Genomic DNA, 16290 nt, shown 5'->3' on the forward strand with positions numbered 1-16290 from the left:
ATATATATATATATATACACACATATACACATATACATATATACATATATACATATACACATATACACATATACATATATACATATATACATATACACACACGTACACACGCACAAGCGCGCACACACACACACCTATACACGCGCTTCTTTATTTAGGGAGGATTTAGATGAGTAATAATCTGTTGGAAAATTTATTATACCAACAGTACCTTGCACTATGTTTATTAATTAGTATACTGAGTGCTAAGTAAATTTGACCAGTTTTTAGAAAACTGGAATTCTGAGCAAATATTACGCTTTTCCCACGGTAAGAAATTTTTTAAGTATTATTTTTGACATAGCTGACCAATAAATCTATAGAAAACTTTATGTACAATTGGTGGATCGTTTTTGCTGTGTTTTGTTTTTGGATTGTTTACTTTTAGAAGCCATCATTTATACAAGATAAATAGCAATTTTAGGGAATGGCCAAGTGTAGAATTATCCGTTTGTACATATTTATTCTCTGGTAGTGTTGATGATGTTGATGACGGTATTGTTGTACAGAGAAACTTCGAACGAAGACATACGACCGTTCATCATATATAAATTGGTTAATATGTATGAATCAAATAAGGAAATGTGTTTACATGCACTCTAATAACCGTGTCTGTCATAAGTCTGTCATTATGACTGATAGGCTAGCCTAGTAACAGCACACGTTCTTTTTTAATTTGGCTATTGTAGGCAACCATTTTAAAAGAAATCTATTTATTCCAGTTATTTCCAACAAGGGTTGTTTTAACAGTATTTTGTTTTTTGCATATTTTTGTTTCCCATGATGTCAGCTTGGACCTATCTGACTCAACTACCACCTCCATCAGCAGCTATGTTTAAATTCCTAAGGTGGGGGGGGGGTGACAACAAATAGAATCCAATAATTTATCCACAGCAAAAGAGATACGGTGATCGGAATCAGTTCTAAAGACACGTTCAGCAGTAAACGGCCTTATCATCTATCATTCTGTGTCTTAGCCTTTCTTTATAGCGATAAGAAAAGCAACAAAATGTTTCTTGAAGGAATGTTTGTATTAACAGGTGAGAATAACCCACTTTGCTTTTATTTTAAAATACTTTGATATGTTTTTAGTTTAAACAGTCCAGTTTATATTTCGAAGAGACTTTTTTACAGTGTCTAGTTTAGAAAGAAACTTAGAAAAAAATTAAAAAAACACGCATAAATTTATCAGTGTAAAAGAAATAATATGCGGTGAATAGGATTAAATAAAGCTATGCTGGGAGTTCGTTTTAGTCATCACGGCTTCTCTTTGTTGGAAATCATCTTATGATTTTTAAATGTTACTTTTATCTATCAAATCCCTTCAGCAAAACAAAATTGTTCTTATTCGTTTTTTGCTTTATATATATATATATATATATATATATATATATATATATATATATATATATATATATATATATATATATATATATATATATATATATAAAGACTACTTCTTTTTATAAAATAAACACTGTTTCATTATGTTAATTTTCATTTTTACTTATTCAGTTAGCGAAATACCTTTTTACAACCTACATTATTAAAATTTTTAGTTTCAATGTATTTATGCCATTTTGATTTTTATAAAATGCATGTTATATTTGTTTGAATGTATTGGAAGTTAAGTAAGCAGAAATGTTTTTAAAATGCTATACATTTGCCAAAAGTGTATCAACCACGTATCAAGATGCCTGCTTCAAATATTATTTGTTGTTACAAATTTCTCACGAAATATATCTTGCATTCTGTATAAAACGAACATATTTCAGTTCTTGTTAAACTAATCCAAGAAAGAAACTCAGTACGCCAGTTAAACGATGAAATGCTTTCACTTGGTGAACGTACATCTTGCATAATAGATCCGTGAATCCCAAATCACCATTCGACGATTATCTGCGTGCCACAAGTCTGCATAACTAAGGATATTCTGTGGCTGTACGAAACAAATGGATACAGTGTTTCCTGCTTAAAAATAGCCATCAGCATTCCCGTCAGGTTGAAACACAATAATTGTTTAGTGGGCATAAACAGCTTAAACCATTGGAAGCATGACTATTTTGTGGCGGAATCCTCATTTAAACTTCCAGACTCGCACCCCTATATTGTACTGCCAAAAACAAATTTGAGGAAGAAAATTTATTCTTATAAAAAATACTATAAACTTGAAATTGGTAAAAAAACTCCTTATTTCAGGGAATTCTACAAGTTTTTCACGGAGACTTGTGGTCCACAGAATACACTTTGGGAAACACTGGCCGAAATAGAAAAACTCCTAAAGTTTATTAAGTATTATACAAAAGAATGTTTAAATGTCAAAAAATAAACATAAAATTGATTTGGTGAAAACTAAAAGAACGAGAGGTGACAAACTACAGGAACGCTAAATCTACTGGACATTGTTCCTTTATTCCGAACATTCTTGGACTCCGGTACAACCTGCACCACACTGTTCACCTGTCGTTTCAAAGACGTTCTGAGGGGCGATATCTACAAATTTATTCGCCCAGTCAGTTGCCTGTGCATGAGAAAAAGGAACTTCCATTTACTTAGGCTCGGAAATCTCCATTGTCTGTATTTCTAAATTCATCTGATGTCTTTGAACTCTCTAACCGCCTACAATTGTTCAACTATGTTTCGTACGGCATCAAAAATATGTTTTTATTCACTTCAATCCTGTCTTAAGTAATCGTTTTCTGAGACGTCAATATTCTCAACTCTTCTTAGTTTCTGCACTCTTATATCGACACTGCTAGAGCGGAAGTCGAATCGTTTGCAATACTGAACTCTCTGCAACGATTAATATTTCTGACTTCTAAAGGACCATGCCATCTTTACCCCTTCTAACGTCATCTTTATTAAACTAAAACCATCCCTGTACGTATCGGCTCATTCGACCATTGCCCAAACTGTTACCACTACATATCTACATACACTCGAAAAGAGCTGAACAAGCCGGCTGAAATCATCCTCTTAAGCAAAACACTTCACTTTTCTTAAACAGCCTTTATACTTACAAGTCCTCCAAGCATTTCACATGTAGCAGCGTTGCAGTAATACAAGCACAAAACATAGTATGTAACACCTGGAAAAAACATTAATCGCTACAAAATGGGTTGATATTAAGCACTACTGCAACTCCAATGCAATCGCGATCGGAAAAGCAAGATATACCTTACTGAATCGCACAGACTGCAACTTTACCTGCTTCCACCAGTGCACTCGATTCTTCTGTGCACTTGTGAAAAGGACCTTTTACGAAATTTGCAAAATCTTCCGACTTACTGCTCTTCAACCACTACTAGCTGTACTACTACCAGAAAGCTTTCATATCTGCTTGTATTTCAATCTTCCCTTGCACACACTTAGCTCTCTCTCCCCTCTTTCGACCCTCGAAAACATGTATCAGTAAAACATGATTGTAATTTCAGTACTGGTTTCAACCAACCAAATTAAATTAGTACACTGTTTTATGTTATTGAGTATGCTTCCGTGTGAGTTTAATTGTCCAAGCGTTAAGTGGAGAGGGATGAACAGAGGAAAGTCTTGGGTTAGCTTAGAGAGGATATACAGATAACTTGTTCGAAAAAAAGTGTACACTGTAAGAGTTGAAAAGGTAAAGGAAAAGAGATTGCTAGTTGTATCGTGTCGTACAAAAATGTGAATTTATTTAAAGCTTTATAGCAAGAATCAGCAAATGACCAGGGATGAAGTATTTCCTGTCCTTGACGCAATTTTGTCAAACTTATATGACCTAACATTTGCAATGGTTTTTGAATTTTGTGTTGTGTCCTTACGCAAGGAGGGTATGGTTTTGTCGATATGTATACATTATGTCTTTGTACTGCTGAAGAAGAATGGTTACAATAATTAAGAGAAAACTAACCTCACACACAGGTAAAAATTATCCCTTAGCTAGGGTCAGAACACCCAACGAGTCAGACAACCTCTTGCTATTGGCTTTATCCAGTTCGCACATTATCGCCACGATCTGACTTCAGGTCGTTCGGCAAATCCGTTTGTAATTCGTCTGTGATGTAAATACCATCTGGTCTTAACCCGTGCATCTTGAACACACGTAGAGTTCATTTTTTTCTCTCACGTGAATTTTTCGCTTTTTGCGATAGTTTTCCATTATTCTTCAGCACCCCCTCTCCTTCTTCATTGGCGCAAAGCAACATGATCAATACCTTCTTTCATTCGATCTTTTACCGAGGAGACGCAATTTTTTTCGGCCATGTTCGGATATGGGATGAGTGGTGTTCTGAAATATAAATTTCTGGGTTCTGCCGTTGTTACCGACTACGCCCCCTTGTTGTCAAACTCTTCAAATCAAAAAGTTCTCAGATGGTTCTTTCTGCCACTTACCGTTTGTCAAATTTTGAGAATTTTAGAAAATGCCTTTTCGGAATCGTATACGCCAGAAGTACCCTATTTTCCCACCAAGATAAATAGGGGACACACTTAAACATTACAAATTGGAACAATCCAAACAAAATGATTTTTCATCAAGTACAGACAGGTGAATCCAACGCTTCAATGGAGTGAATCACGGAAGGATGTGAATTCAGAATTCCCATACATACATACATACATACATACATACATACATACATACATACATACATACATACATACATACACGCACACACACACACACACACACACACACACACACATATTAATAGTAATGGTATGACAGCAAAAGAATGAATGAGACCTCGATATTATGTAAATAGCGGAATTTATATGTAATATAATATGTAACAATTATTCGGTTGCCATAATAAAACTCCGAGTTTCGGATGTCAGGGCGGCAATCTGCTTCCGCTTCTCGTCAGTTATCAAAGCAATCAAAAAAAAAAATTTGCCTTGATAACTGACGAGATGCCGGAGCAGGTTTCTGCCCTGACATCCGAAACTCGGAGTCATATTATGGCAAACGAATAATTATAATAATTATCACATACTATATTACATATATATATATATATATATATATATATATATATATATATATATATATATATATATATATATTAAATTAGAGATAAAACCACTATTAGGCAAATCAAACAGTGAAAAACATAAGCCAATACATAAAATTAATTTTAAAATATATATATATATATATATATATATATATATATACATACACCCTCCCTTTTATATAGAAGTATGAATATCCGAACATACTTACTATCGCAGCCACACACATATGTAAACGTATACCGCGCGTATATAGGTATACACACACACACACACACACACGTATATATACACACAAACATACACAAAGCTACATCTATACCTGCACGTATATAAAAATGTAGCAGAGAGAGAGAGAGAGAGAAATAATTAAGATTCAGTTGAATCAGGCACTTATGTTGAGGCACCAAGTCAGTTTGGTATTATCCGCACAGCTCAAAGTAAGGTGAATAAAAAGCAAATAAGTAACAAGGGTATCAAGGTATTAATGTAACATGGCCGTTTCATGTAGCTCCATTTAATCGAACAATGCAAGCATTACATCAATTTTGCAAAAATACAGATTTTCAACAGACAGGATATTCTATTATAATTTTTAGAAAATATTTCGTCAGATATATATATCATCAATGGATAATATATCCGAAAAGGAAGCATCGAGCAGTAAAGTATTAAAGTAATAGAGTTAATATTATTGGGCATAGTGTGACCAATAGTTTCGCATCTACAAAGGCCTTAGCTTCGTGGACGTCAGACTCTAAAGCCGAGAGACTAATGTAACTATTCACCTCCAGGAGGACGGAATCTGTTACAGTCATTTGGTCAATTGGTCATCAAAAAATAAATAGCCCGAGGTCAGTGAGGACAGGTTATCACCCTTATACCAATTATTTGAAGGCTGAGAGTGGGAGAACAAGGGATTTATCCCTTAGGCTGCTTTTGGATCGTAAAGACCCTTCCGGGCTTAATCGGAGAACAGAAAATCCCAAGCTTGCAGCAGGTCGCATTTGAAGTAGCGCTTGAAATGGATGCAGGAATTATAAATTTCCTGGCGAGTATTCAGTGATCCAGGTTTCAGTGATTATGTATTCTTGCTCGCTCGGTTATGTAAGCTTGCATCGTACGCTCCCATCGATGTAGGGTCCCAGCCGCTCTAAGATTTTCCACTTGATATCGTATGGAGTCCCTTCATCTTTGAGGCATCACATGTAGTTGGCCGGGAATGTGACAAATCGTCTTTTCCGGAATCCTGAAGGAAGACCTGTGATTGTACTGGCGTCGCTTGAAGGCCGTCCCGGCTGACCCGATATATTTACAGGCTTGGATATAGGTTGCACTCACGTTTTTGGCGTATCTGCGGTTGGCTCTGGGCCTGGAGATGTTGTTTCCACCCGTGTTGCTGGAGCTGCCGTGAGTATTGTTATTATTACGAGGTGTGGGTCCGGTGATGTCGCTGTAGCTACTGTCGCTGTGGTTGTTGTAGTTGTGGTGGTCGTCCCTGGCCTTGGCCTTAGCGCTACTGTCGCCGATGGTGATGCGGGTGCCGTCGGTGATGTGGGTGTCGTCGTTGGTAACGTTAGGCGTGGGACCGACAATCTTGCTGGTGCTGCTGGTGTCGGCGTAGTTATCTCCGGTCGTAGTGCTGGTGCTGGGGTTGTTGGCGCCAGTGCTGGTGTTTTTGTAGCTGTCGCTTCTTCCCATACCGTCGATGTTGTTGGATGATCCGTTGCTGTTATTACTATGGTCGCTAGGCCTGGGTATCACCACAGCCTCATAGATGACTCCCTCGGCCTCGCAATAGCCTCTCACTGGACAGTTGTTGTACACCCTGCAAGAGCAACCGGTCTCTTCCCGCGTTTTATGAGTGCTAGCTAATATACTTTTCATGTTGGGTGCACAACTAAAGGAGACCCTTAGGTTGTGCCTATTGAACAAACGACTATATCCGTGTGTTTGCATGAAGTGTTTGTCTACTAACATTAAAGGTGTTGACAGCATCGATCCAAGACATTCATTCTCCTCCGCCTCCAGCACGTTGTTTCTCGTGGATGTAGCTGACAAAACCGATACGGGATAGCCAGACCCTGTAGCACTGAGGGCACTGAAACTGATCCCAGCTGCAGGGGGTTGATGATGACGTCTCCTCTCTTCATGCAATCTATCGCGTTCACTTTCAAAGCGCTCTAATCCAGCATCACACACGGACCATCCCATTAACTTCTTAGACCTTAAACCGATTGGAAGGTACACCGCCATGGAAATGAAATTTTGGACGTCCATGAGGCCTACTTCTAGTCTTGATCTCGCTGAAAAGGGCCATCTGTGGGAGCCTGTTACCCGGCATCCGAATCACGTGGCCAACCTAGCAGAGAAGATGACGAAGGATGCAGGCTTCAACGCTGTAGATCCCAGCCCTCAGAAAGATTTCGGTATGAGGCGCATTGTCCTTCCACGCGCAAACAAGGATACTTTGGAGTGATCTGATATGAAACGCTTGTCTGATCTGGCACCGATAAAAAGTCCTGCACTCAGACCCATACAGGAGGGTGGATACGCAAACAGCTCGATAAACGGAGATTCTTGTGCTTGCTTCATGGTTCTTGTTCCGAAAGACTCGTTCACCGAGTCTCCCGAAAGATGCAGAGACCAAATTGATCCGCTGAAGCATCTCCTCATCACAGAGTCCACTGTTAGAGATCCTGCTTCCAAGATAGCAAAATAAGTTCATCTGCGACAGAGGAGCATTGTCAGTAAGGACAGGCTTAGTGAGAAGTGGGTACGGGAAGGCTGATTAGAAAACTTCAGTTTTTTCGTTGATTCACAATTTATATATATGTGTGTGTGTGTGTGTGTGTGTGTGTGTGTGTGTATAAACAAAACAAAAAATGAAACAAGAATGTAACAGGCGACAACAAAGCATCCGGACAGTTAGAGGATACAAAAATGGATAGGTAAAAACAAGGACAGGTCATTCGGAGCTTTCTAATTTCAGTCAGACGTTTTGTTGTCGCCTGCAACGTTCTTGTTCCATTTTTTTTTTATATAGCGGCATAGTATACTTTTGGTCTCATATATATATACATATGTAACAAATGGGTCTGAACTGCTAGGATCTCTCACCACCACCATATAGCTTGAAGTGAAATTGAATTGTAAATCTGTGAACTTGTGAAGTATCTTATGTCACCTGAGGAAGGTTTTTTGCCCTGTGCGTTGCATTCGGTCTTATTACATCGTTTCACGCCCACCAGGCACCAGTGCAGTATGAAGCCGAAACGATTGTACTAATAAATGCTTCTAGTTACACTCCGTCTTCCGTATTAATACACACACAAACATACACATATTCATGTCAGGATAGTTTATTTCAAAGAAATTTCAACACATAAAGGTAAGAATTACCTCTCTCTACCAAAGACATAATTTTCTCTGTTACACTCGTTATAACATCTCAAAATAGTTAACTTTCTTGACGCCAACAATCTTCTATTTTCAAACCTTATAAAAAAAGGGTGGGGAGAATGAAAAATTCCAATATACACATAGACTCTTCAACCATCTGCAAAGCATCGTTGTAAACATTATGAAGAGTACCTCACTCATACTTTCTTCTTCATCATATAATGAATTGACGTGCAATGAAATAACTTGTCTGTACAACAAAACACCAGCGGTTTCAGAGAAATGTCCCAATACATAAATATTAATACATCCATAATAAACAAGAAGCATACAAACAAGAAAAGAAAAATTAATTGATTTTATACCCAATTTACCTACAAGTAAATAATCTCCCTACTATCAACTAACATCTGGCTGTCCAGGACACTTTGCAGGATTATGAACTACCATTGGTCGGATTTTGTATTCAACCAACGACTCTACTCAGACTATAATATCCGCAATGAGAATATTTGACTGCATTTCACAAGTGTCACCTATATATAGTAATGAAGTTCCTTGTAAACATACCTTGTTTCAGGTTTAGATACGAGGGGGTACCCAAAAGAAACCAGAATTTTGAAATATTATTTTATCGACTTAGCTTTACATGTTTACACTTTTATCGCCTTCAAAGTATTCTCCATTTGAAGCAATGCATCGATCCAGACACGTTTTCCGCTGTTAGAAGCAGTCCTGGAACTGGTGCGAAGTGATGCCTTTTAACGCCTCTGTCGTTTTTTTCTTCACCTCTTCCACGTCTGCAAAATGTTTTCTTTTAAGGAGTTTTTTGTTTCTGGGTAACAGAAAAAAGTCGCAGGGAGCAAGATCGGGCGAATAGGGAGGATGAGTAAGCAGAGTCATGTCCATTTTGGCAAAAACTGTCTCACTTAAGGCGGAGTGCGCAAGCGCATTGTCGTGATGAAGCCACCACTCTCCCCTTTGTCACATGTCGGGGCGTTTTCTACTCACTGCATCTCGGAAACGCTACAGAACTGCCAAGTAAAATATCTGATTAGCAGTTTGACCAGGAGGAACAAATTCTGTGTGGACAATTCTTTTCGCATGACAATTGTTTTAGCCGACGTTTTCCCCAGCAGGAAACAGAATTTCACGGAAGCACGCTGTTCTTTCGTTTCAGCTATATATATATATATTTTACAAATTGTGAGCAGACGAGAAACAGGCTGAATCATACCGACACTAGATTTCGGCGAGATATACAATATCTTATGTTTTTATGCTGATAAAGCCAATAAGAGGGGTCTTGAAGCCGGTATATATGCCATTATGAAGACCACCAAAAACAACCGTAAGACTATAAGCGAGTTTAAAAGGCGGCTTGATGATAATGACAGGCATCAAGAGGGCAGTTTGAATATGATGATGGCCAATGTCCGTGGTTGCAAACAATTTTGGTCTAGAAAATGTTCAGACTTGATGGCCATGGACGAAAAAATTTGGCCCGGCCCACTTGTTCCTAACTTTGTTTTGTGCAGAACACTTTGGCCAGATCTGCGTGAATTTCTGGAAAAGTTGAACGTGAACATACCAAACGTTGCTACAAAGCGCACCAACGAGCTGTGTGCTGATGACGTAGAGGCTGTTGACGTGAGCATTTTCACCATCGATTTGCCACCTTTATGAGAGAGATCGTTATACACAAAAACAGTCCTTTCGGTCTGGTCGATCACTTCTTTTGGAGATTGGAATACCACAAGTTTACATAAAATCGTGGATTAAAGATGGCTCGATTATGGACAGAGACGACAAGAGCACGATTCAAACTTTTATACAGTTTATGATCGTTTGTCGTAGTGGATCCTGCAGAAAACAGATTTACTCAAACAGTCCATTTTACTCTCGATGCAGATTTGGATTTCAACATCCCGTTGGAAATTTCCATTTGCTTAGTGTAGACGAGAGTATAAAGTCTCAGCACAAAGGCAGGACTGTCAAGAAACTTTACAAACTTGACAGACGACAGGGGGAAGAGTTCATTAATGACTATAGCCCTCTTGTTCTGTATGTCTGGAAGGTGAATGTCGATATACAGTACATCGGTGAAGATAGCATGGTTCTAAACCGATATATTACTAGTTATCAGACAAAGTTCAAAAAGAGTGACACTGGAGGCATTTTGGCTGAGATTGATAAATCCAAGTCCATTTATTCAAAGTATAAGAGTGTCGGACTTCAGTTGATGGGCAAGCGAGAAACAGGTGCTCATGAAGCTGCTGATATACTGCTTGACCACCATTTCTGTGGATGTTCTAAAAGCATTATTTGGACTGGAGCGGGCTTGCCCAGTTATCGATCACATAGGTTCAGACTTCAGTATGAACTGAACCAATTGGAGCCGGAGTCCAGCTGTTTTTATTAGAACATGGTGGAAAATTTGTATCCAAACAGACCCAATTCTATGGAGCACATGAGTTTGTATACGATTGCGAGTAAATACTAACGCGTCCCTCCAAAGCCAGAAATGCTAATGAAGAAATGCGGTTGAGAAATAATCTTAGCTTTTCCGTTCTGTCAAAGAGCGAATTGTAAAGTCGCCAAACATTATATAGACTGCGGATACTTGGGAGCGTTATTACCACAACCTGCTCATGCTCTTCAAGCCTCGGCGTGATCAGGAAAAAGACTTGCTTGGAGGTTGCAAGACTTATCAGGAGTCCTTTGATCAGTGTGCCAATGATTTATCTAAAGTGGTCAGGTTCCAAAATGTGCGCAAACGTATAGAGGATGCTTTGGAACCTGGAAAAAAATTCTAAGTGAATCTCAGACTGATCTCAATGATAATTATTCTCGTGGTGATCATATGAAGGCTTTGGCAGATGAAGATGTTGATGCCAATTTGCTTCGCACGAGATATGTTACTGAGGATGCAGTGAATCATAAAGAATGTCAACTGAATGACGAGCAAAGAAAACTTTATGATGTTATTGTGACCGGAATTGAGAAACAAAACAATTACTGGGACAACAACAAACCTTATTCGTGATGTCATTTTGATGACTGTGCACAAGTTTTGAAATTTGTTTCTGGTGTTCGTGACATGGCAAAAGTTTTTTGATAAATTCAGTACATGTACCCAAATGATAATGGCCCGAGTGTAGTGATATCAGCACCAACAGGAAAGGCCGCTTTCCTACTAAACGGAACTATTGTTCATCGATTGCTAAAACTCAAAGTGCAGCACGGCAAAACTCCTGTGTATGAGGAACTATCGAAAGACAATCTAAAACTGCTGCGAACGATGCTTCAGTAAGTGAGGCTGATTATAATCGATGAGGTTAGTATGGTCAGTCACTTGCAGCTGGCTTTTATTTACTTGAGATTATGTCAACTGTTTGAATCTACACAACAGAGTTCGCCGTTCGGACACATAAACGTGGTTGTCTTTGGTGATTTGTTTTAATAACCACCTGCTAGAGAAAAACTGGTGTTTAAAAGAATTGGTCACCACACTACCCACAGAGCGTGCTTAAGCATTAAGAGTCACCACTTGTGGAGAGTCTTTGACTATGACGAGTCGACAGTTGACATGCGTCAGAAATACGACATGGAGAATTATGCTGACGTACTCAGCCGAATCAGATTGGGTTCACCGCTTGACTTCTGACATTCAAATTCTTAACAAGCATAGAACTGAACCCAACGGTAAAGCTTCTCTCGAACGGGTTGCTTACAAAATGTGTGAGTTGACTCAGACAACTGATTTGAGGATCGTTTGTATTATGCCTCTGAATGAGTCGGTTTCAGAGTTTAACAACGTTATGCTTGATAAACTTGGTATCATTACTGTCGAGATTACGGCTGTTGATTCCAGCATGCGGCAGACCAGAAAATTAAAAGCAAGAAGTTGACCACCAAGGCGAAAAAGATGTTTGATACTGCTGGACTTGAAACCGTCCTTAGAGTTGGCGTCAATGCTAGAATAATGCTTAAGCACAACAATGGCGTGGACAGCGGTTTGTGCAACGGTGCGATGGGAAGTGTCAAGAGACTCAACTATGAATTTGGAAGGATTACTTCTATTAAGATTCTCTTTGATAGTTTAAACAAAGTCTTTTCCATCAAAACTGGTGATAACTTGCGACGGGGAAAATTACAGTGAGGTTCATGTGATAAGATAAGTTCATATACGATATGGAGAAAAGTAATCTAGGGTTTAAGAATTTAGTCTTAATAAGAGAGTAAAAGAAGAGTCAATCCAGGAGACAGTAGCCTTAGAACGGTTCTTCACGGAGTACAAGATTCGTTTAGTACTTCAGAGAGGAGTCTCAGGTAGTGAATTTTAGACATCTTCAAAAAATCCTTTGACGGCACCGCTGTTAGTTGGGTCTTTTCGAGGATTGTGCAGAGTTCCAAAACCATCCTAACTGCATTCGTTAAGTTCTTGCGTATATTACCGATTTCTGAGCTTGTGTTAAACAGCCAGTTCACGTATAGTATGAATCAATTGAACTTGTTATGAAAGTCGACTGACCGCCTTCATTTAGTAAGGAAGACTGGCTATTTTTCTATCTTTTTTTTTTTGCATGTGTGTGTGTCTAATTTCTATGGAAAAGGAAAATGCTGAATGCTGAAAGACATGGGAATAGCATTTTGCCTCTCTTTACCATTTCTCAACTTCTTTAAATTGACAACGAGAGAAGGGTGAGGGTGAAGATAAAGACGTTGTTGTCTAATTGGAATTTACGATATTATTTTGGCCAACCTAATTATCCATCAAGCGGCAGTTACCTTTAGGTAGTCATTGATTTCGAAGGATTAAAGTCATCTGGGGCTTCTACTGGGTATCCTGAATTACCCTAGATAGTTTTCACTACATTTGGAGAAATTTTCTTGCTAACATTTTATTTTTATAGATTTCGTCTTCATTTTATTTTCGTGATCGATAAAGTAAGTTGTAATCATGTCCGTGGTTGCTTATAGTGATTTGCTTTAATAACCATCTGTTAGAGAAAAAACATGTGTAATTATTGTTCTTGAGGTCAGTGAACTTGTGCCGTTTTGCAAAGAGCTCAGGGTATGTTTTAAATTATGAAATGTAAAATAGATTATATGGAAAGGGAAAAGCGTGTGCTATAAGTATATATACTGAAACTCAGGCAAGCAAGCTAGCATTCGAATTGGAGTAGTAGAAGAGCAAATCATATCTTACAATCGAAAATTTAACGATAGCTCTTCCTCCTCTACCATTCGGTATTCGAAGTTGTCGTGAGTCATGGATGCTCACAGATGCTCGCACAGCGTGCTTTAGGAGCCACCACTTGTGGAGATTCTTTGACTACGACTGCTCCTCCCTGAACATATTCCTGTTGGAAACTATTATTGTTTCTATGATATAAGAATAGCAGAATTGGTTGAGTGTAGTATCATCTTTAAATTGGAGAGGTCTATTATTTTGATTCTTTTCGTTTCACTGTCGATGAAATAAGTACCAGTCAGTTACCAATGTCATTTTCATTTACATTATCACAGGAGAATGTGAAACGTGCTCTTGTGACATTGTTAGATGTCGATATTCTTTTCAAACACGTGAAATACATTTAGTAACCCTGTTTAATGGTAGAAGACCGAAATTTTATTCCAAGGGGACTGGTGATAACTTGCGACGGGGAAATTTATAGTAAGGTTCATGTGATACGATAAGTTCATATACGGTATGGAGAGAAGTAATCTAGGGTTTAAGGATTTAGTCTTTAAGAGAGTAAAAGAAGAGCCAGTCTTGGCTCTTCTCACCGCAGTATACGACATGACTCATAACGACTTCGAATCCCGAATGGTAGAGGAGGAAGAGCTATCGTTAAATTTTCGATTGTAAGATATGATTTGCTCTTCTACTACTCCAATTCGAATGCTAGCTTGCTTGCCTGAGTTTCAGTAAATATACTCATAGCACACGCTTTTCCCTTTCCGTATAATCTATTTTACATTTCATAATTTAAAACATACCTTGAGCTATTTGCAAAACGGCACAAGTTCACTGACCTCAAGAACAATAATTACACAAGTTCATGAATCATACACAAGTTCGTGAGTCATATAGAGTTATGACTTTGTTATGACTCACAGAAGATTCTAATATTAGTTAAATAAATCAGCAACAGACGTAGATATATGCGTGTATGTTTTTGTTTTCCGTTTCCTTTTGTGCTTCCATTGCTTTCTCCTCCTCTTTCTCTCCTTCTTCTCTCTTCCCTCTCCGTTTGAATATCTATAACACCCTCCCCCCACACACACATGTATGTAAACAACAAAATAGAAACATAAGTATACATACCCAGACATCTACACTCCCAGATATGTGCGCTGACACGCATATATACAATACAAAGATACACAGTCCCACGCAAGCTCGTAAATGTCATACTTTTCATCAGCAGTCTATGCAATTGTCTAGAAAGGAGTTGTGTCTTTGTTAGAAAACTGGAACAATCCTATTTGTTTTATTTCCAATACTGCCAGTAAATATTTAAATAGACAACCAGCTCACCATTCACCATCGACGTAGCCTTCACCAATGAAATAACGTTCACAGCAATATTACTTTTTGTGGTACAATGAATAACAGCCACTTTTATACGTGACTGCTTGTGATCAACATAAAGTGCACATACATACACTTGCGCACGCACACAGAACACACATATATATACATGTATATATACATAAATATATATATATATATAATTATTATTTGAGGGAATAAAATCCAAACTTACAAGGAAAAAGAATTCAATTTAGAAATACTAAATCAAATTCCACACAATATAATATTAGAAATATTAGAAAAAAAACCTTTTATCAATTCAAAATGAATAATTAAATTACACCATCTAGAAAATTACATATAATAGAAAATTTAAAATTAAAATAACAATTAAAAAGTAAAGGTTAAGTAAATTATAAAAATAATATAATGTATATAATAGGTAGAAAAACGACACGTGTTTCGCTGCTATATTTAAGAAATGATTATAGTAGTAGAGAAATCATTTGCATAAAAATATATGGTACCAAAAGTTTAGGTGACTCAAAAGGGCCCTGGACAGCCAGATGTTAGTTGATAGTAGGGAGACTATTTACTTGTAGGTAAATTGGGTATAAAATCAATTAATTTTTCTTTTCTTGTTTGTATGCTTCTTGTTTATTATGGATGTATTAATATTTATGTATTGGGACATTTCTCTGAAACCGCTGGTGTTTTGTTGTACAGACAAGTTATTTCACTGCACGTCAATTCATTATATGATGAAGAAGAAAGTATGAGTGAGGTACTCTTCATAATGTATACAACGATGCTTTGCAGATGGTTGAAGAGTCTATGTGTATATTGGAATTTTTCATTCTCCCCACCCTTTTTTTTATAAGGTTTGAAAATAGAAGATTGTTGGCGTCAAGAAAGTTAACTATTTTGAGATGTTATAATATGTTAATGGAAAGTAAGAAACCTATGAACCCCAAATTAAAGAAAGGTGCTAAAATATTCAAACCAAAGAACAATACACTATGAATATGTACAATCACAATCACCAGTCCTCTACCAAACCAGTCAATAACATTAACAATAATAAAACGATCAAAGTCAAAAGAATAGCAAGAACTAACTAATATTGATAAGCAAACTAAATAACTAAGTTCAACGATTCTGATTAATCTATCAAGATTTTGAAAAGATAAGCGTCTAATGAATCAACTCAATCAAATTCATTCATGAAATACAATCAAAACTTTGAAAAAGTACAAATATACTCAAATCCATTATATAAACTCGTTATATTAATATCCATGTATAAAATCTAT

At 37.5% G+C, this 16290-nt stretch overlaps 1 protein-coding gene across 1 annotated transcript in view; it reads left to right on the forward strand.

Annotated features, from left to right (window-relative positions):
* Positions 1-922: 922 nt before the first annotated feature.
* LOC115218684 overlaps positions 923-16290 on the forward strand; it is a 113886-nt gene continuing 98518 nt past the window's right edge. Inside the window, exon 1 of the mRNA XM_029788615.2 lies at positions 923-1079. Within this exon, the coding sequence (XP_029644475.1) occupies positions 1049-1079 (31 nt within the window). The 5' untranslated portion in view covers positions 923-1048. The remainder of the gene's footprint in view (positions 1080-16290) is intronic.

The sequence above is a fragment of the Octopus sinensis genome, linkage group LG13 (genome assembly GCF_006345805.1).
Source record: "Octopus sinensis linkage group LG13, ASM634580v1, whole genome shotgun sequence".
Taxonomy (NCBI): domain Eukaryota; kingdom Metazoa; phylum Mollusca; class Cephalopoda; order Octopoda; family Octopodidae; genus Octopus; species Octopus sinensis.